At 40.7% G+C, this 22,279-nt stretch overlaps 1 protein-coding gene across 1 annotated transcript; it reads left to right on the top strand.

Annotated features, from left to right (window-relative positions):
- On the top strand, window positions 1-21,969 carry MSANTD3 (Myb/SANT DNA binding domain containing 3). Its single transcript, XM_006911524.3, has 3 exons — window positions 1-70; window positions 13,335-13,785; window positions 20,791-21,969. Exons 2-3 carry the CDS (start codon window positions 13,368-13,370, stop codon window positions 21,198-21,200), a joined length of 828 nt encoding a protein of 275 aa, XP_006911586.1. The 5' UTR covers window positions 1-70; window positions 13,335-13,367; the 3' UTR covers window positions 21,201-21,969.
- Window positions 21,970-22,279: the final 310 nt, after the last annotated feature.

Genomic DNA, 22,279 nt, shown 5'->3' with positions numbered 1-22,279 from the left:
CCGGGCTCAGCCGCCGCTACCTCTGCCCTGCAGGCCGGGCGGTCGCCTTCGTGCGCCGCGATGGGACTCGGTGAGTGGGGTCGGCCTGCGGCGTACAAAGCCTCGGGGCGCGGACCTCGGGGAGATGCAAAGGTGCACCCGGCGTCGGGGATTCGGGACCCTCGGGCCGGGGGAGCCACTTGGGAGGAATCTAAGTGATCCGCAGAGCCTGGATCTTACCATTCCGGGGTCCCCACTGTATGCCGGGCGCTGTGTTCTCTTTCCCATACTTGTCTCATTTAAGACCCCTTGTTCCCTGTCCAAGGGTGTAATAGGAGGGGTCCCTCCTTCGGAGGCCGAGGGCCCAACATCACATTGCTGCTCGCCTGACCTTGGGAAAGCTCCTCTACTCCGAGCCTTGCTCTGCTTTTGTAAATGGGGGAGCGGTGGAGTGGGAATGGAGTGCGTGTTGTAATACCTACTCCCAGGTGCTATTGTGGGAGAGAATGTACGTAAATAAATATAGCTAAATTTGAGCACTTTCTGTGTACCAGGCCCTAGGTACTAAGCAGTTGGCATGAGTTATCTAATTAAATCATCACACTGGAGCTATGATTAGTTACTGTAAATTGCATATTTCATCTTTATTTAGGAGTAGTAAACTGAAGAATTTAGTCTCCCTGTTCTGCTTCAGAAGGTTGGGTGTTTCTTAGGTGTGGTAACATTTAAGATTACAGATGTTCCTGCAGTATCAGGAGAGTGGTTATAAGATGCAGGGATATATTTATTACACATTAAAAAACGGAGGTAGGATAATATCAGCATTTCGGATAAGTCGGTCGTGTTACCAAGGAAATTGCTGAATGTTAATTCAAAAACACAGTTCCTGAGTTAGTACTGAGGGCTGCTATGGGCGTTTGGTGCCAGAGAAAGACAAGGGGTGGATTGGGGAGAGAGGAAAGGATTCTGAGTCTCTGGAAGAGGATGTGGAGGAAGAGACTAGGGTCCACCACCCCAGCATCATTCTGGACCAAGATTCCATCCTGCCCTTAGAGACCAAGCATCCTGTTGAGAGTTTGGGGGTCAAGGGTAGGGGGTGAGTAAGTAAGCAAGAGGAAGGATGCTGGGGCAAGAATGGTTTGTCTCTTCCTATGCCCAGGCCACTCCAAAAGTATTCAGATGGATTGAGAGCCAGGTGATTGGGTATCTTGAAATGTCATTGTCCCTTCTTGTGATTTTGAAATTCTTTTAATGTGTTTGAGGAGATTGAGACAACCACTAACCCTAAAGGTTGATAAAATGCTTAAATTATAGATCTAACTGATGTTGCGAATGAGTACGTTTTGAACAAAGTTCACTTGGTTAGAGAAGCACTGAGCCTGAGGAGATTATTTTAGGGTTCAGTTCAGAATGGGGAGAACTGGAAGACTTTGGACCCTGAAGAAGGAAGAGGAAGGCAAGAAGCCTTAGGGACTATACTAAGGGGAAAGAAAGTAGAAGGAGGAGCTGAGGACTTCACAAGACCATCTGCAGAATACCTAAGCAGACTGCTCAGCTCTCAGCTCCCAAGGAGGCATCTTTTCTTATCCTGACCTGTGACCATTTCTTATTTGAGTATTGTGGAAGGTCAAGGTTGGATTCAGGCTCACTTTTCTCCTGAGTAAGCAGGAAAGGCTTCTTGGAGAAGGGTTATTTTAAAACCAGGCTTGAAGGAAGGAATCTTTGGGCACATGGTGATGGTGAAGGTAGAGAGCAGCATTCATAGTGGAAGAGCAGTTGCTTTTGAGATAGAGGCAGTTTGGGGTTTGGATCCTAGCTCTGCCACTTCTCAGCCATGTAGTTATTTTTTTTGCGAGTATGAAACAATGCTTTTTTCAAATGCCTGGTAGGAAGTTCAGTAAGTACTAGTACCCTTTTCCCTGTCCATGGTGACATTTGTTCAACTTACATCTGCTGAGCACCAATTGTATGCTGAGTCATATGCTTGATGCTGGAGATACAGAGATGTGTCAGAAATTATGTATTCCCTTAGGAATTCTCCAGTCCAGTGGGGGAAATGGACACAAAGAGCAAATTAAAAAATATGGGGAGTGCTGCAGTTTAGTCATATATAGCTGGCAGTGAGCTCACAGAGGGGTATCTAACTCATTCTGGATAGAAAACTCAGGGCCAATCTACCTCTAAGAAGATGAGTATGAGATCTTATGATTGAGGTTTTGAATGCTACACCACCCCTAGCTTTTATCTTTTTTACCTTTATCTTGTCTTTGCCCTGATATTCTCTCTCTTTAAAAAAAAAAAAAATCTAGTTGCAATGTGTGCATAGTTTGTAAGTTGCCTCAAATTCATTTTAGAAGGAAGCTTTTACAAATATAATACACGTAACAGCCTGAGCATTAGTTGAGAAAGGCTTTACAAAAATTACACAGGGGTTGGACCTTGAGGAATGAAAATGAGCCCTTTGTGGACTTTGGGGTAAAGGATTCCAGTTAGAGGAAGCCCCCATGTACAGATGCCAGGAGGACATGGCAGAGTCAAGGGCATGAAGGTCAGCTGGGTCTGGCTGGGATGAAAGCTATATGGAGAGGGTGGGGTGGAGGGCACTGTAATCAGGGCCATATCTGGAAAGGCCTTGAATGCCATGTGGGGAGTTTGAACTTCATCACTTAGGTAGTGGGGGAGATGTCAGAGGTTTACACGCCAGACTGTGGCATGGTCGCTGTGTTTCTTGAGGATCCCTCTGGTAACTGTGTCGAAGAGAGGCTGGAAGTTTGAGAGATCATTTTGGGAGACTAGGACCTGACCTTAGATATGGGCAATGAGGATGAGAGAGGATAGAATAGATATTAAGGTAAAACGTACAGTAGATCTTGATTGATTATATGTGATTGAACAGCACACTGGTTTCTGCTTTGGGAAGCTAAGTTGATGTGGCCTAAATCATCAGAAATCAGGAGCTTTGGGGGTAGGGGAATAATTAATTTGTTTTTGGCTATGGAGAACTGGAGATTTCTGAGGTTCTCTCAATGCACAGCTACATAGAGGTGGCCAGTAGGGAACAGGAAATGCGCGTAGTGCTGAGGACACAGCATGGGGCTCACAGCTCTTCTTTCTTTGAAAAAATCCCGAGAATCCACTGGGTGCTGAAGAGACAAATAAAACATGTTTCCAAGCCTCAGGAGCTCCGCCTCAGGTAGGGGAGACCCTGTGGATATGGATAGGTCACGGTACAGAGTAGTTCTGAGTACTACAGTAAGAAGTAAACACTTGGGGCCCTTGGCCCAGAGATTTGAAAGCTGATGGTTGTTGCCTAAGTGGTGGGAGTAAAGAGAGTCCTCATAGCCGAGGAGCAGGCTGGAGTGGGAACGCCTACATAAGAGGACTTTCTGTATTGTAAAAGCGCTTTCTGTGGAGAATACTTCAGTAATGAGTCCAAAGGAATTTCAGAGAAGCTGGGATGGGTGGGGGTGGGGAGATGGTTTAGGATGGAGCCGTCAGGGAGGGGAGGGAAGGGAAGGGGTCAGGGCATTTAAGAACCATCATCTGGCTGATAAGGGAAACTGTGAGAGTGGAAGGATGGGAGGTGAGAACTTTTGCCTTAAACACAAGGCTGGTTCTGCTCACAGTCACACTTAGACACAGATGGTAAAAATAAACACTTCCAAGTTACAGGACCGTCTGGAGTGGGTGGTGAAGGGGAAGAGGAGGCAGCACATTAGAGGAAGCAAGTTTTTCTACGCTAGATTTTCGACTGGAAAGCACCTCTGAAGGAAAGAAAGATGATGGGAGAAGGCATAGGTGACCATCCTGGGTAGACAGGTCTGAACCTGTGAGAGCAGGTACCTGAAGGTGTGCACAGAAAGTCATGTCTGATCACTCTTACCTGTAGATAATATGAAGGCATCAGAGTTGTAGTGAGGCTCTTAAGAATCTGGAACACAGTCCAATAGTATTTACAAGAAGAAGCCAGGAAATGATTTTTGTTATGATAAATCCTGTGTGAAAGGAGAAATTTAAAATAGCAGAACATCTAAATATAATTAGTAAAAAATGCAAATAGCAAGCAGGTTAGTTTCAACATACATTCCACAAAAATTTATTGAGTGTCTATTGTGTACCAGGCCGTCCTTAAGGAGCTGGGGCTACAGTAGTGAACAAGAGATCTGATCACCTGCTTTAGACATTTCACCTGGAACTGCTTAACCTACAGAGTTAAACCTGGGTATGGGCCTTAAATCGACTAAAGCAGGGGTCCCCAACCCCCGGGCTGCGGACCAGTACCGGTCGATACCTGTCTGTGGCCTGTTTCGCACAGCATGAGGTTAGCAGCAGGCAAGCGAGCTAAGCTTCATCTGTGTTTGCAGCCACTCCCCAGAGCTAGCATCACTGTTTCAGCTCCACCTCAGATCATCAGGCATTAGATTCTCATAGGGCACTGGTCCTTGGTTCCCAAAAGGTTGGGGACCACTAGTAAAGTGCTGAGATCACTTTATTCTGTTGCAGTGGTCTCCTTCATTGGCTAGGAGCTCCAGAATCAGAAATACCTTCTATGCATATTTGGCAGAGAACCGTGGAAATCAGGCTGCAGAAAAACCATTGTAGCAGCAGTGCTGAGAGATGGCAGATCCACAGGGAAGAAAGAGGACTTGCCTAACGTCACAAAATGAGTGTCAAGATTGAGAGCAGTGCCCTTGAATTTTCAAATGGAATAGTGGGGGAAGGCTCGCGGGTCCCTAACGAAGGGGCATCTTCACAGTGAGAGGCTTCCAAAGAGAAGATGTGGGGGCATGAAAACATACAGTGAAGTTTCACTTTTAGGTCCCCAGGAATCCTTCAATTTTTCTCTGATTCTCTGTTTCCTCATCTGTAAAGTTAGAGGATTGGACTGAGTTCTCTTTTTAGTTATAGCAGAGTAGGATCTATGTTGCTCCCCCAAAAGGTTGTTTGGCGGATGCTAAGTCAGGAGACAGAGGCAACAAATCAGGATAGGAAATAGCCTTTCATCTCTTTAGAGCAAGTTGATCACGCATAACCCCTTTCCAAGTCTCCCTTCAGGGAATCGGTGCCATTATTTTGTGTCCTGCTCTGTTCTAATGCCAGTCTATTCTAATGGGAATAAGATTCTTGTCCTAGATCCCTTCAATCCTGGAGGAGTGTTCCTGGGCATATCTTTGCCACTGTGGTTATCACACTGCCTTGTCACCAGGCCATCCACAATCTGCTGTGTTGTGTTGTGTCTTCATTGCACTAGGATCTCCTTGATCTTAAGGAATACCCCTCTGGTGCCTGCCCATTTGGTGCTAGGTTCATCCTCACGTGTCCGCTTTGTCTCTGCTTTCTCTTGATCTCCCACCCTAGTGTGGACACGCACATGTCCCGGTCATTTCTTGCTTTGAAACAGCCTCTGGTGTGCACCTCCTTTTTTGCATCATCATCCTAACTACTCAGAGTCCAGAGCCTTTCTTATCAATTATTTATCTCAGTGATCTCCTTTCCTTCTCTGTTTGTATCCTACACATTCTTAACAATCTAGTTCAACATTCTTCTTGTTTATGAAGAATGCAAGCAACTTCTTCCCTGCTCTGAATGCCCAAGGCCCTTCGCCCTCTATTATGGTGTCTGTTTCAGTGCGCCTGGCATTTTAGTTATTAGTGTCTGCATGGCAACGCTTCTTCCGGGCCATAGGGTTCGGCTTGTCTTTGTATCTCCCACATATTTTAGGACAGTACTGAGCCTCTAGCAGGGGTTTATTACGTGTTTGTTGAATTGTGTGACTAAGAAATAAAAGATCCAGTAAGTATTTGAGTATAGAGACAGTCTCCAATTTAATGATGTTTTTTTATTTTACTTTACCATGGTGTGAAAGCAGTAAGCATTCGGTGGAAACTGTACTTTGAATTTTGATCTTTTCCTGGGCTAGCGATCTGCGATATGATACTCTCTCTTGATGCTGGACGGCAGCAGTGAGCCTCAGCTACCCTCAGCCATTCAATCACAAGGGTAAAGGGTAAATCACCAATACCCTACAGCGTACTGTGTTACCAGCATTTTTTGGATATTGTATTTTGTGTTTCGACATCCTATCCTGTCTGCAAAACACCCATCTGTGTCTCCTGCTGATGAGAAGAAGGCAATTACTCTTGAAATGAAACTCAAGATAATTGCCCAATGGCAGGCTAATGTAAGTGTTGTGAGCATTTAAGGTAGGCGAGGCTAAGCCCTCTTGAAATGAAACTCAAGATAATTGCCCAATGGCGGCTAATGTAAGTGTTGTGAGCATGTTAAGGTAGGCAAGGCTAAGCCATGATGTTTGGTAGATTAGGTGTATTAAATACATTTTCGACTAATGATATTTTAACTTATAGTGAGTTTATTGGACTATAATCCCATCCTAAGTCGAGGAGCACCTATATATTGTGTATAGTCCACTATTCTACTTCTGGAAGCAGTTTAGTATGGGTGGGAGGGGTGGAAAGAATTAAATTTATTGAAGCTTCTGGTCTATGCTTCTTTCCTACTCCTATTGCATGACAGCTGTGCAGAGAGAATAGGACACAGTAGAGGCTATTAATCCCATTTTACAGATGAAGAATTGCAGGTTAACTGACTTGCCCAAAATCACAGTTAAGTGGGTGCCGAAGTTGGGATTTGAGCCCAGGTTTTCTTCATCCAGTGTCTCGGTTCATTTCATTTCACTTTAAGAGCAGTAGTTCGTTAATGTCCTGGTATCTGTATATAGTCTCAGTGCCACAGATCTTCAGTCCTGGTTCTCATTCTGAATGTTGACTAGAAAGAACTCCCTCTTTCAGGAAGGGAAGGAGAAGTAAAATCTGGCCAAGTTTCTCTAGTCTTTGCTCAAACTTTGGGACTTAGTTTAAACCTTCATGGACTTAAAATATCATTAGATGGTGTATTAGTTGGTGTATTATTTTATTATGGGCTGCCATAATAAAATACCATAGACTAGGTGGCTTAAAGAACAGAAATGTATTTCTCACAGTTTTGGAGGCTGGAAGTCCAAGACCAAGGTGCCGGCAAGGTAGGTTTTATTCTGAGGCCACTTCTCTTGGCTTGTAGGTGGTGCCATCTCTCTGTGTGCTCACCTGACCTCTTTGTGAGCTCTGGGACTTGGGGGAGAACAACCTCTCTGGTGTCTTTTCTTATGAGGGCACTAATCTCCTCCAACTAGCCTTATGACCTCATTTAACCTTAATTACTTCCTTAGAGGCCTAATATCCAAATACAGCCACCATGGGCTGTATTCAACATTAAGTTTTGAGGAATACAAACATTCAGTTACAAAAGATGGATTTTTATACTAGTTGGATAGTAAATGTACTTATTACATTCTTTTAGTGGTTTAGTCAATGTTAGTGATTTAAGAAAATGTGCTGGTTATTTCCTCTTTGTTCTTTTATCCTATTGGAATCATGATCTTTTATTTAGCCCTGTCCATGGGCCTTCACCTAGCTCAAGGGGGAATGTCCATTGCATTTGGATTTTGCTATTATATTTGACCATTTTACCTTAATGCAGTTTTTAGTGTACTACTGTTTTATCATGCATCATAACTCATTCAGTGCATAGTGGGCAGTTTTACGCCTATATCAGAATGTATTCATTCGCTTAGTGTTTGCTGAAGGCCCACTGTGTGAGGGTCATGGCTGCTCCTTGGACTACAACATGCACGAGAATGGGTAGCACTCTGCCTGGCAGAACTTTTTTCTCTGCCTGGAGAAAAAAGATGATGCGTATGAACAGGGTTACAGGGTGGGGAAGGCCAGTCTCTTTCTAACAAAAGCTGATGCAGCAGGGAAGGCTTGTTATATTGTCATCTATAACCAATTATGGACATTGCTGAGTAGTTTTAAGCTAGAATATGCTTTCTAGCCTCGAAGTTTCTATTAATAAGCTTCACTTGGAGACCCCTTTGAGATGTGCTTGTTTACTTAGGACTACGAATCAGGTGCTCGAGCACAGTGTCAGTGTCCCCCTGAGGGGTGGACCATATTAAAGCTCCGTATTATCTCCACAGTTACTTTTCAAACATATATTCTTATCAGATCAACAGTGGAAATTTTTTCAGAGCTCTGGTTGGTGTGAGAGAGGTACACCTGGGAGCGGGGCTATGGGCTCTAGGTTCGAGACATAGTGGGAAGAGGTGATGGGGCGGGGGAGGGAGGGGATGAGCCCCTGAATGGAGCCAGACAGAAGCAGGCACTGCTCCCCCTAAGCTGCTCTCTCCTTGGACCTTTCCCTGTTGACATATCACTACGTTATTTGACACGTACTTTGAGCAGGGTTCTAAAGGCTGTCACTAGGTCTGAAAGAAGAGAGCTAAGCGGAGCAGAGAGCGGCAAGGGCATCGGTGTAAGACCTGGGTTGGAATCCTGGTTCTGCTGCTTGTTGTTTGTGTGACCACAGGCAAATCACTGAGCCTCACTTTTCTGATCTGGGAAATAGGAATAATAATTAGTTAGTGGGGATAAACAGCCTACTTCATTAGGCTTCTGGGAATCCATAGGGGATGTTTAGGGTACACTGTCTCATACCAGAATTCCTTTATAGCCCTGCGGAGTGTAACCACATGGCCCAGGGAGGCCTGCTGCTCTACAAAATGAAGCAAAGTAAATTGGTAACTCCAGATTTACTTAGCTAGTGATTAAATAACAGTTTAGTTAATAGGCTATTAATGGTCCCTAGGTGTTGGTAATTCTGAGTGTTTGCCTTTGAAGGGCAGTTGTATAATTTCATCTGGTACTTTAATAAAGTTTTTTTTTTTAACAGAAAATAGTGTAGTGTAACAAATGATACTCTCAGGATCTATTTTGGGGAGGATTAAATAATATAGTGGATATTTAGCACCTAGTATAGTGTTTAACCCACAATGTAAGGCTCAATAAAAGTTATCTGCTATTATTATTGCTGTTAGAGACTCAACTGGCCACACTTAGGGCAAGATCCTTTGTGAATGTAGACTCCCCACGAGCTCACCACCACCTGGTGGCAACTATTGGTACTGCACATATTGTGAGAAGAATTATTAAATTGCTTGTGAGTAATTCCATGGAGTTTGAATTCTACAAGTATAACAGGAACTTTGTTCGGAGTGTGGCTTACTTGCCTGAGAGCTAGAATTCACATATCATTAAACGATGAAGTGACATTTTTGACCTCCACAGTTGGCATGAGTTTTTAAAAATGTTAATGGCAAAAGAGTAAATGAAGTGGGGAAATAGACATGGCTTGTGTGCTATTAATAGGAATGTAAATTGGTATACGATTTCCGGAGGACAGATGGTGATGTAACAGAAGTCTTAAGTGTTTTCATCTTTTGTGGCAACCATTCCTCTTCCGCGAATTTACCTGGAAGGAATAATCAAATATAGAAAAAAAGATTTATTTAGAAGGAAAACACATATAATACATATTTCATATATAAGAAAATCATATATCTTATTATATATAAAATAGCATTACCTATAATAGAACAAAACAGAGAACAATCCCTTTTTCATTTGTGAATCAGATACTAAATCCTTATAGCAGTAATTCTTAAAAAGGGTGGGGAGATGGGGCACAGTTGACATACTGACATCTCTGGGGGCAGAGAAGTTGGGATGCAGGATGGGATCAGAATCTACTCTGGGAGCTGTGTGGTTTAAGAGAATATTCATTATACCTATTGATTTCATAATGAGAATGATAGAAAGTAAAGTTGGACACAGATATCTTGGAAGATAGAGATAATACAGAAGAGATATAGGGGATGAGTGTTAGTAAATTTCAGTTTGGGGGAACATTGATTTATAGGAAATAGGAGTATTGATGAAGGCAAAAAATTTATTTTGGACCTTCGGGGAAGAAGGAGCATGGATTAGGTCATTGTAGGAACATTAGAACTATATGATTGAAGCACAGCCCTGAGAATTTAGGGGCGTAGGGACACGTCTCCAAAGATAAATTTCCCCTCATTTAGCTTTGGCCAAGACCTGAGGGCCAGACCACCTTTCACATGTATCTAAATATCTTGAGCTTTGATGCCGGCTATGCCCATGATGAAGGTGAGGCAGGGTATCTGGTATGTAGACACACTGTGATCACAGCAGTTCATTTTAATCTTAACTTTTGGGAGGAGAGGGCGCATGGTAGGAGACCCTGATCAGCTTCTGTTGTCCTCATGTAAAGCTCATACTCCTTGACCTCAATTTCAAGGCTCTTTGATTTGGCCTGGTCCTCTCTGGTCTCAGGCCTAACTGATTTCACCTGGTCACATCTTCAGTAACCCCCTCCCCAGACACAGTGTGTGAATAGCTGGCTTGTAATAGTATGATTTTTAAATTAGGATACCATACATTTAAAAGCCACAGCCCTTTTCTTCTCCTGCTTTTTAGTATGAAGCTTTTCAAACATGCAAAAAGATCAGGAGAATAATTTGATGAATTTTTGTCTATCCTTCACTCTTGTTGATCTTTAAGTGTCCCATTTTTGGCCGATGGGTCTCCTTTCAAGTTTCTAATTCTTTTGATATGGGTTGGTCAGTTTTAAATGGACTACATCATCAGTATCTTGATGGTTGCCTGTTCTGAAAAATCAGAGGCTTGGAGAACATAAGAAGGACTGGGGCATGTTGGTTCTTTTCACAAATGGAAACATGCAGCACTTACTTCATATCTGTATTCCTTGTCACTTAGGGACAGTCTGATCATAATGTGTTTGAGAGATTAATTTGATAGGAAGCTTCTAGTGAATAAAAGATGTGAGAAAAGCGTAGAGTCACGAAAAGCACATAGGTTCAGTGGAATAAGACATTTCCTAAGTACCTATTGTGGGAAAGATGCTGGCTTTGCAATGGGGAGGATGGCAACATGACCTAAGGGAGTTATGGCTGAGTCACCCAAGGAGATAGTCGCGATACTGAGAATACCAGACTATTTGAACTCACAGAAGCAGAGTAGAAGGGTGCTTACCTCCTGAGGTGGAGGGTGGGAGAAATGGGGAGATATTGGACAAAGGGTACAAAGTTGAAATTATGTAGGATGAATAAGTCTAGAGATCTAATGTGCAGCCACAATGACTGTAGTTAATAATTCTGTATCGAATATTGGAAATAATCTAAGAGAGTCCATTTCAGGTGCTCTCATCACACACAAAAAGGTGATTATGTAAGGATATGATATGTTAATTAGCCTGACTTTAGTATTCATACATATGTATATATATACCAAATCAAATTTATGTATGTTAAATACATACAATTTTTATTAAAAATATAAAAAGGTATGTAGACTTTAATAATGGAGAAAATGTAGTGTCATTTTGGATTTTTAAATATATAATTAATAACTCATGATAATATATGAACAAAGACTTTGTTTTTTAAAAATTATATTTTATGGTGACATTGGTTAACGAAATGAACAAAGACTTTAAAGGGCTATGCGTAATAAAAATGGCTATTAGTTGCTGTGTTAAGGGGAAAAAATAGAAATACCAGACTATCAGGACAGTCCAGGTTCTTGCCTTCTCAAGTTGTCATCTTTGTGATGTTGGGCAATCCATTTCACTTTAACTGGCCCTTAGTTCTCTCAACTGAAATGAAGGATAAAGAAAATGTGATATGTATATTACATACATATCACATGTGTACATGTATTATTCAGAAACACTCAAAAAGAAATCCTGCCATTTTTAACAACATGAATGGATTTTGAGGGTGTTGTGCTAAGTGAAATAGGCAGAGAAAGACAAATACGATCTCACTTATAAGTGGAATCTAAAAAAAACAAAAAAAAAGCTAACGAACTCATAGATCCAGAGGACAGATTGGTGGTTGCCAGAGGCGGAGGTGTGGAAGGTAGGCAAATGAGTGAAGGTGGTCCAAAGGTACAAACTTCTAGTTATAAAGATAAGTCCTGGGGATGTAATGTACAGCATGGTGACTAGAGTTATTAATACTGTATTGTTTATTTGAAAGTTGCTAAGAGAGTGGATCTTAAAAATTCTCATCACAAGAAAAACTGTTGCTATGTGGTGTGATGGATGTTAACTGGACTTCTTGTGGTGATCTCACACATGTATATCGAATCATTATGTTGTACAACTGAAACTAATGTTGTATATCAATTATATCTCATTAAAAATTCATGAATGGATAAATAGAATTGCTATGTCCATAAAATGGAATATTTGGCAGTGAAAAGGAATGAAGTATTGATACATGCTACAAGGTAGCTGCATCTTGAAAACATAATGTTAAGTCAAAGAAGCCAGTCACAAAAGACCTCATATTGTATAATTCCATTTATAGGAAATGCCCAGGAAAAAAAAAGAGGGCTGTTGGATTTAATCTCTAAGTGCCCAGGCCCTTTCACTTCTGAAATCATATATAAATTATTTATGTAGGACTGCACTTTTAAAAGTGGCCCAAGCCCTCATTTTAAAGATGAAGATAATCATGCTAAGCAAAATAAGTCAGAAAAAGTTGAAAGCCACATGATATCTCTCATACGTAGGTTATAAATCTAAAAGCAACAAACAAACATGACAAGCAAACAGAGACTCATGGACATGGACAGTGAATTAGTGGTTATCAGAGGGAAATGTAGGGGAGGTGGCAGGTAAATAGGGGTAAAAGCGGGTCAAATATTTGGTGATGGAAGGAAATCTAACTCTGGGTGGTGAACACATAATGCAATATATATACAATGTGCTGTTGAATGGTACACTTGAAACTTATTGGATTTTGTTGATCATTGTCACTCTCAACAATTTTAATTAAAAGGAAAATAACTGAGGTTCCTCTAGGAGCATGGACATATCCAAAGTCACAGACATAGTGATGGAAATGTCAAATGTTTTGGGGTGATTTCTAGATGATTCTGATATCTCGATAGTGTCTACATCATCTGTTATATTTGGTTATACAGTGGCTTCTCTGGTTTCAGCTGTGACAAACTGAGAAAGCTGTTTAAGAGCTGCCTAACATTCTGAATTTGGGGAAAAATCAGTTCCCTAACACGAAGCAGACCTAAATTAATAAATTAGAATTACACATTGAAGTTCCACAAAAGATGCTCAACTTTGCTTTTTTTGCTGTTACATACCAGATATTCACAGAATGGCCAGGAACCTACAACAAAGGACCTACTTGAACATCTACTTTGAAATAAAACCCTATTCCTAGTAAACTTCTGAATGTTTTCCTGAGAATACCATAAGTCAACATTAATGGAAAAGAAAGTACTACTGTATTTCAGACAAGGGAATCAAGCCGGGGATTACGACTTTTAAGCGATTTGCTTGCATTTTTGTTGCTGGAGTTTGTAATTATCGTTTCGAACTTCCTTTTACAGGATAACTAAGGGCCAGGAGAAATACAGTGGAAAATGCAAAACAACGAAATTATAAAACCTGCCAAATACTTCTCAGAATTGGAAAAGAGCATCCTGCTTGCTTTAGTAGAAAAGTACAAATATGTGCTGGAATGTAAGAAAAGCGATGCGCGAACTATTGCACTCAAGCAACGTACGTGGCAGGCGCTTGCCCACGAGTACAACTCTCAGCCCAGTGTGTCGCTGCGGGATTTCAAACAGCTGAAGAAGTGCTGGGAGAACATCAAGGCCCGGACCAAAAAAATTATGGCCCATGAAAGGAGAGAGAAAGTGAAACGGAGCGTCAGCCCACTCCTGAGCACCCACGTCCTAGGGAAGGAGAAGATCGCCAACATGCTGCCCGATCAGCTCTACTTCCTGCAGAGCCCTCCGGAAGAAGAGCCAGAGTACCACCCCGATGCCACAGCCCAAGGTATCGGTTCCTGGGCCCGGCTTGCATGTTATCACTGGGTACCTGTTTGACATTTTAATTTGAAAATCCTTAATTTTAAGGGACTGTATTAAAAAGAAATTTTTCATAATAACCTTGACTTTCCCAACTGAAAATCTTCAGGTTACATAGAACATTCAGATCATATAGTACGTAAGACAGAAGTTCATGTTTATATCCTTGTGCTGTCTCTTAAAGCTCTCTTTTCTCTATTATTACTGAAGAATAAGGAAAAATAGGACTATATTAATAAGTTGTTATTAATGAAGTACCTTAATTGCTCATCTCAGCTTATCTCAAATATATTAAAGTAGATTTTTTTTAAAGATTTATTTCATTCACTCGGTCTTATTTTTTTCAAAAAATGTTTCTCTTGAGGACCTATGATGTGCAAAGTATTGCATTAAGTCATTCTAAAGGCCACATTAAAAAAGTGAACTATTTCAAACTTAAGAAAAGTACTGAGACTAACAGAGCAATCACCCATTTGGCATTCACCTAGATCAAGAACTAGCATTTCTACCCATTACAATATCGTCCGTCATCCACTGTTTTTTTGGTTTGTGGCACTCCAGGGAACTTGAGAAATTCTGGAAAAATTTTACATTCGTTTTAATATACTTTCATTGAAAAGAGAAAAATACATCATATAGAATTCTTAGAGAAGAAAAAGATTATCGTATAATCAAGGATGTCATGGTAGTGTGTCATAGCTTTAAAAGGTTGGAATTAAGCAGCTATTGAAATGTCTCCAGGCAAATGAGGGTTGGAATGCATACAGATAAATTGCCAGTTAGATAAGAATGGCCAGTTAATATAAAGATTCACTATAGTTTTTAGAAGATACACCTCGAAGCAGAGAAATATTCCTGGGGAGGCCAGAGGGCTGCTCGTAAGGTGCTCCAAGGACTCAGCAAGCATTTGTCTAGGAAAATCTGATTTTTGGCTTCAAGATGAGACATTCACTTATTAGTGTCCCCAGAGTAGATTGAACTTAGAGGGACAGGCTTAAAAGTCACAAGAAACTGTCTAAAACCAAGAATGTTATCCATGTGGAGTGAAAAAGATAACCAAGTGAACTGAATGCACATTTTGACGACCACATTTCTTCCACTGTAGGCAGATCATTCTGGGAACCTAAATTATGTCACAAGTTTGCTTGCTGATCATTTGACCAAGGTTCAGTGCAGGAAAATAGTTGGGCGTCCATAGTAATTAATGTCATAAACCTCATCCATCATTTTCCAGTGTAGGGAGCCTGTATCTGAGTTTTGATTCATGAGTTCCCAAGTCAGGGTACCTCCCAGCAGACAGTGTTTCATAGGCACGGCTAACTCTCTCTCTTACTCCTCCTCCTTGCCGCTTCTGTGGCAGATGGGGCCCACTGCTGATTGCTCTGGAGATGTTTATAGCTTCAGCCAGTTACTCTCCATCTTGCTTGCCTTAGACCCATCCAGTCTCTGTGAGACAGTGAAGGGACTGGTACTGGGGGAGGGAGGCTGGTGAATCAACAGGGCTGCTTTTCAAATTGCTGTTGTTTCCTGGGAGATGTTGCTGAGGAAGATGCTGGTGTGGAACACTTTCAGTTCACTTTGCAAATCTTTGATCTGGATTATTGTGTATTGATTTTGTAGCGTTATTCTAAAGGGACAGTCTTATTTCCCCATTTTGAAATTTTAAGGTAAGATCTAGAAAGTTCATTCCACTTTTTTTTCTTTTTAGAAGAAATGATGTAATTCATTTATTCATAAACACAAAATATAAATTTCTAGCAAGAAGAGAATAAATATAGATTCTCAGTCCTTGTAGTGACATTTGCTAGAGACTTACTTGTAAAAGAGGTTTATTTTAAATTTGATGTTTGTACATATATGACACATGAGGCTTCCCTTTTTTCCTGGTGATTATTAAAGAATAGCCAGAGGCTGCCTGTTCCTTTTTCCAGGTCAAACCTGGAGTGCATTGGAGAATCTTGGTGCTTCGTCAGCTGGGAAATGTGTCCAAAATAATTTGTTGACACTGGTAGATAAGGTACTGGAACTCATTCTATATATTAAAACAGCTTTGAGTTTACCCAACTCATTTCGTATTTAATTTACTTTCAAGAAAGAAAAGAAAGCTGGAATTGTCAATTATCCCTTCTGGGTCTTGGTGGAGAAAAGGTTGAAAACCTGCAATAGGGTTACAGCTCTCATTACATTGTGTGTATTCGGACACGTGGAGTCTGTGTGTGTGTGTGTGTGTGTGTGTGTGTGTGGTGTTTTACTTTAGTTAGTATCGCTAACACTGCACTGTCCAATACGGTAGCCACAAGCCACATGAAGCTAGTACGCCCTTGAAATGTGAGTAGACCAAATTGAGATGTGCTATAAGTATATATACCATTTCTTGAAGACTGAGTACCAAAAAAAGAATGTAAAATATCTTACTAATATTTTTATATTGATTACAAGTTGAAATGATATTTTAGATATATTAGATTTAAAAATATATTGCTACAATTAATTTCTCCTCTTTTTACTTCTTTAATGTGGCTATATGAAAACTTAAGCTCACATATGTAGCTTGTATTATAGTTCTCTTGGACAGCACTGTTCTAATACCTTACAGAGTACCTATTACAGAGTACCTAAATTAGGTGCTCAGAAATTTGTTGGCATCTAACCAGGATAGAGCTTAACAGTATTCCACTAGAGGCCTCCCTCCAACTATTTTTTGTGTGTGTGTGAGATGATTTCAACTTAGTCACTTTGATCACTGTACCCTGGTATTGTTAGCTTTGTCAGTGATTTTCTTGAAATGTACATATGTATTTGAACACAGTAGTTTTAAAACCTAAGTTTAACACTTAGGAACGTATTTGCAAAAAACCCATATTTTCCCCTTACATATATTAAAACACTTTATAGCCTATAGATTTATGATATGTGATAATTTTGACACTTATCTTTCATTTTAAGACAAGTGGGATTATCTTTGGAGAACAGGTTTGCAGAACAAACTAAGGGAACCAACAAAATTTGCTGGAAGTAGTCAGGAGGGTAGGATGACTAAATGTCAATATATTTAAGCAAACTAATCTTTCAAGTAGTACTCAAATATCTTAAGAGAATTTATATTTAATTTCATATGCTGTTATTTACTATAAAACTATACTTGAATAATGCAAACTTGGGTACTCAAAGCTATAATTAAACAACACAATCATTCCAACCCTATTCTTTTGGGGTGACAACTTGAGTACAGGGCACTGAGTAATATTTCCAGTCATGGCACACTAGCATCATTGATCTGTGAAAAGCCCCCTTTTTGTGTTACTGATATGTTTATTCTCTTTCATTATCTTCTCCTACACCATAATCATCCTAATGTGGTTGTGTATTCTCTCATATGTTCTTTTTGAAAGCATGTGTTGCTTTTTTGTATGCATATATTTTAATTTACATACACTAAAAATTGTGCTATATACCATTCTTTTTTTTTTTTTGATCAGTTACATTCCTTTTATTTATTTATTTATTTACGGTGACATTGGTTAACGATATACCATTCTTTTTTGTGTGCCTTTTGTGCACTTAGAATAATTTTCTCAGATCTATCCCCACTGCAGTGTGTAAATCTAATTTGTTTTAGTTGGTGTGTAATATTCTGTAGTACGCTTCTACCACATCTTACTTACCCATTCTCTCAGTCAGTCCTATTTCCTTTGTTCTGTTGAGAAGAGTTGGGTTTGGCCTGAGCAGTTTCCTTCCCATTTTACTGCCACGCTAGGTTTTTCCTGCAGAGATTAAATTTACTCGAATTACTCAAATGACCCCCTTGACTGTGTTCTTCCTTCCCAGGAAAGCCCTTAGGCCTTCATATTCATTTTGCACAAGACTAACTTTGTTTTCTACTCTGGGTGGCTTTGTTTTACCTGGGAGAGAGATTACACGGTGTGTGTTTACAGCAGGTTGCCATTCCCAGGATAGCTTTTTTCCAATTAAGGGAAGATCCTACCCATCTAAACACTAGTTTCCATGCATTGGAGCTAATATTTGTGTAAAAGTTAATTAACAACTCCATCAGGCTTCTCCAGTGTTAAGCCCCAGCTTCTGCCAGTCTTCTTAAGAGGCCTGGCTATTTTTCTTTAAAATCTCCGTGTTAGCACACATTTAAACTAAAAAGAATCATTTTTAAAGTACAGTCATTTCTCTTCTCCCAGACATGAAGACATACTGTCTTCATGTTCATAGCTCTAGAGAGAAGTATGGAGATCAAAATTTGGAATATACACCCATATTCTTAATAATAGGTGGTCTCGTAGTGGATACAACTTGGAGGCTGCATTTTAAGATGCATGAGTGATCAGCTGAGCAAGTAAAGGAGTGAGAGAGAGGCTGGTGTAGTTGAGCTTGGATTTTGGAATGAAGAAGACGGGTTAGAATCTTGGTTCTTTTGACTTGCCAAATGACTTTGGATATTGTGTTTTCTATAAATACTACCTCCTGCAGAGGGTTGTTGTAAGAACTAAATGAGGTAATACCTGTAAAGCACTAGCCTAGTGCCTGGCTAGCTACCCCCAAAATAGTAGCTGCTGTCATCAACCCCATCATCAGGTCCCTGAAGCTTAGAATTGTTGAGATAAAAATGAGCATTTAGAAATTGGGAGAGATGAGAAGAACTGTGAGCTCATGAACTCAGGAGTATCCTTTGGAATGAAATCAAAGAGAAAAGAGCTAAAGGTACCAAAAAATATCTGTGTCTAGTCTTCAAAGAATGCAGTTTCAGATCTGAGACTAGAAAGGAGAAAGATGAGGTAACCCTATTTGCAGTTAATGCTCCTGTCTGAGGGACCCTGTTCTTAAGCATTAAACCTTTCCCATTCCTTTGTCCTATACCTCGGCTATCCACTCCAAACATTGTTCTGTCTACACAGTTGTGCTGTGTTAGGAGGGATGTGACCCAATGCAGCCAATTCATCCCCCACACCTTTCTCACATGCCCAGCAGTGGACCAGGCCCTGTGCTGGGTTCTCTGTGAGGATGAATAAGAGGTAGTCTCTGTCTTCAAAGTATTCAGAGACCTGAAAGGGAGGTAGTTAAACTGCCAGTTTTTAACAAGTTCTCTGCCAGAGGGTAGGCCCAGGAGGCCGTGGCAGCATGAAGGAAGGACATGTAATTGAAGCCAGAACCATCGCAGTTGGGAATTGGAGATATTTCCATTGTCTCTGGATGACACAGAAGTACTCTTTAACTCTCTCTTTCAAAAGTAAGATTTTTACCTTTTCTTTAACCTTGATTAAGGACTAGTTATGGTTGTTACCTAACCCCTTGGAGTGAAATAATAAAAACAGTAGCCATTTTCCTTTTATTAACAGAATACTATGAGTTAGGTTTCCCCCAGTAGCCATTACGGTTCCCAGCATCCCATCTTGTACAATAATGGAGTGGACATAATAATGTAATCAACTCTTGTGTATAAATTGATATTATTTTTCTCCAAGGGGCTGATTCTCATTATTGGAAGTGTAAAGCTTCTCCAGAAAGCCTTGGTTTCACAGCTAGAAGACTCCGTGGGTTAGTGGAGTTAGTTTCCTTGTTGAAACTCCCTAATTGATACTAATGTCGTTGCCCTATAAAAATAGTAGTGTAAACGTGGCACCATCAAAAGGAGCATTCTTTCGTATCCATATGTTCTTTTCCTCTTTTGTTCCAGGCTTCAGCCAGTAAATATTTATCAGGCATTCACTGTATACAAAGCAAAGTAATTGGTCCCAAAGATAAAAGAAATGAATAAGGCATAGTCCCAAAAGAATACTAGTATGTGTTAAGTGCTGCAACAGGAAAGTATAGAGAAAGGAGAGAGCTGAGGTTTCACAGAGCAAGTGGCATTGATCCTGAATGAAGTAGGAGTTAGGGGGGAGTTTGAAAAAGGGAGACTGGAGTAAGAGTGTGTGTTTGAGTGAGGGGGTGGGTGCCAAATAGTGAGCCCAATTCTAGGCTGACGGAACGGTGAGTCAGAATGATGGAAACAAGCATGGCCTTTAGGACTGTGAGTAATCTGTGGTAGAGCTGAAGAGTGCACAGGGTATTTTGAAGAGTAAGACAAGAAAGATAAAGGAAGGTTGGATCCAGATTAGGAGGGTTACTTAGGGTGGATTGCAAACAGCCAAAGTTAACCTCGGGGGAATATTAAAAGGTAAGAGGTGGGTGGAACAAGAGTCTGAGCCCTGAAAGGAGACTTGAGAGGGAGCAATCAGAGAGGAGGCTGTAGAAAATTTAGGAGAGAGTGACGGTTCATAAGTTAATAGAGGGAAAGAAAATTCTAGGATTGTCAAGTGCTAGGGAGAGGTTATGTAAGGGGGACATTGAAAAGTGTCTTTGGGATCTGAATATTGACCCCCAGATGGCCGTGTTAGAGGTGGTTGCCAGATGTAGGGAACTGAAGAGAAATGGTGTGCTGAGGAAATTAAGCCAGGAAGTATAGACTCATCCATCAAGAAAGAACATTTATAAGGTGACTGTCCAGGGGAAGGGTTAAGACCTGTGACCAGGAAACAGAGCAGTGGTGCCCTTGCAACACATGCAACATAAGTATTCATGGCTGAATGAAAAAGTGAGAAACGGAGAACTTAATCTGAACACCCACCATTGGCCTTGCACTGTGGTCTTCTGCTCTTTCGGAGTTTTGTACACTTCAGTTCAGAACTTATATCAACATAACAAGGTTCTCCAATTCTCGATGAGCGCGATCCACTGTTCCCGTACTTCGCAGTTCTAGAAATGACATGATGAAACACTTTATCGTTACTTCTTAAGGGAAAACTGCCTTGGATTTATGGGTTTTAAAAAAGTCAGGTGTGGCAAGGGTACCTGTAGACATGCAGGCCAAACCAGGTGCTATTTTAGATACATCCTGTACTGGGGGACCCTGTCATTGAAATAGGATGATTTACTCTCTGCCTGTAAAATCTTTGAACATATGTTTTCTGCTACTGTTTTTCAGAATCATTTGCTGTTTCAAATAGAGAACTGTGCGATGATGAGAAAGAGTTCATACATTTTCCAGTATGTGAGGGGACCTCTCAACCTGAACCCTCGTGTTCAGCTGTCAGAATAACAGCCAATAAAAACTACAGGAGCAAAACCTCTCAGGAAGGTGCTTTAAAAAAGATGCATGAGGAAGAACACCATCAACAAATGTCCATCTTACAACTGCAGCTGATACAAATGAATGAGGTGCATGTGGCCAAAATCCAGCAGATAGAGCGAGAGTGTGAGATGGCAGAGGAGGAACACAGGATAAAAATGGAAGTTCTCAATAAAAAGAAGATGTATTGGGAAAGAAAACTACAAACTTTTACCAAGGAATGGCCTGTTTCCTCATTTAACCGGCCCTTTCCCAATTCACCCTAAGACTGTGGGGGTGGCTCCCTTGTAATTAATCTGTGTTGGCAAAGAAAGTCTGGAACATGAACTTGCGGTCAGTAACCTGTTACAGAGCTACAACTAGGAAAATTAGAATGGTAGTAGTCACTTATTTAAGAATACATTCAGGTAAACAGCTGCACCCTATGTACCCCTTAAGTGGCAAAGAAGCTGTTACAGTCTTCTGAAAATTATCACGATGAGTGCTATAATTCTGAATGTAATGTCTCTTAATTAGAATTCATACAAGAACCATGTGTGAGTGTTGTTGTATTTTTTTTTTTTTTAATCAAATGCAACAAGTGTGGCTATCCAGGAGTGGCTGATTTTTTTTTTTATTTTTTTTTTTTAATAGCAGACCTTTTCTATTCAAACGAAAGCCTTCCCATTGGAAGTGGCTGTCCCAGGAGGACACGTGTTTCTCCAGTGGTGAAGCTGTTGCTCCGAACTTGCTAGAGGTCTTTAGAGACCCTCCATGAGAGCTGCAGCACCTTGTTCTTTTTTTTTTCCAGTGGCATCCTCTCAGTGTGGATTTTCTGATTTTTAACAGCCCAGTATTCAAAAGGATATTTTCTAATGTGGCTCAATAACTGCCTTTTAAGTACTTTCCCCAAAGAGGAGTTCAAATATCTCACCGACAAAGGTAGCTCTGTTGGAACTAGGGATGTAGCTACTTTGAGGGAGAAATGTTCATCTAGATTTCTACATTCTGTCATGTTTGTTTCATTAAAACGAAAGACGTGTAATTTTATAGTCATACTGTGTATGTTTTTTAAAGGTGCTGCCTTCCCTCTGTTAATGGTTTGTCTTCCCTTTGAGTTAATGGTTGCCCTCGTTTTTAATCTTTAGTCACCCAAGGAAAGGCCCTTCCCTCACCATGCTCCTGGTGCTGACTAATAGTAATGCTGTGTAGTTTACATTATGCAGTTAGCATTGGGCTTTTACAGACTCTATTACCAACGTATTTTGGAAATACAGATTGATAAATGGATATTCTGGTTAGGCTGTGATATAGCTTCTCCTGTAGCATACTGTTAAGAACAGCCCCGGGATTTTAGCACAACAAT

This window comes from Pteropus alecto, unplaced genomic scaffold, assembly GCF_000325575.1.
Source record: "Pteropus alecto unplaced genomic scaffold, ASM32557v1 scaffold114, whole genome shotgun sequence".
NCBI classification, from domain to species: domain Eukaryota; kingdom Metazoa; phylum Chordata; class Mammalia; order Chiroptera; family Pteropodidae; genus Pteropus; species Pteropus alecto.
This window is presented reverse-complemented; position numbering and strand designations above follow the sequence as displayed.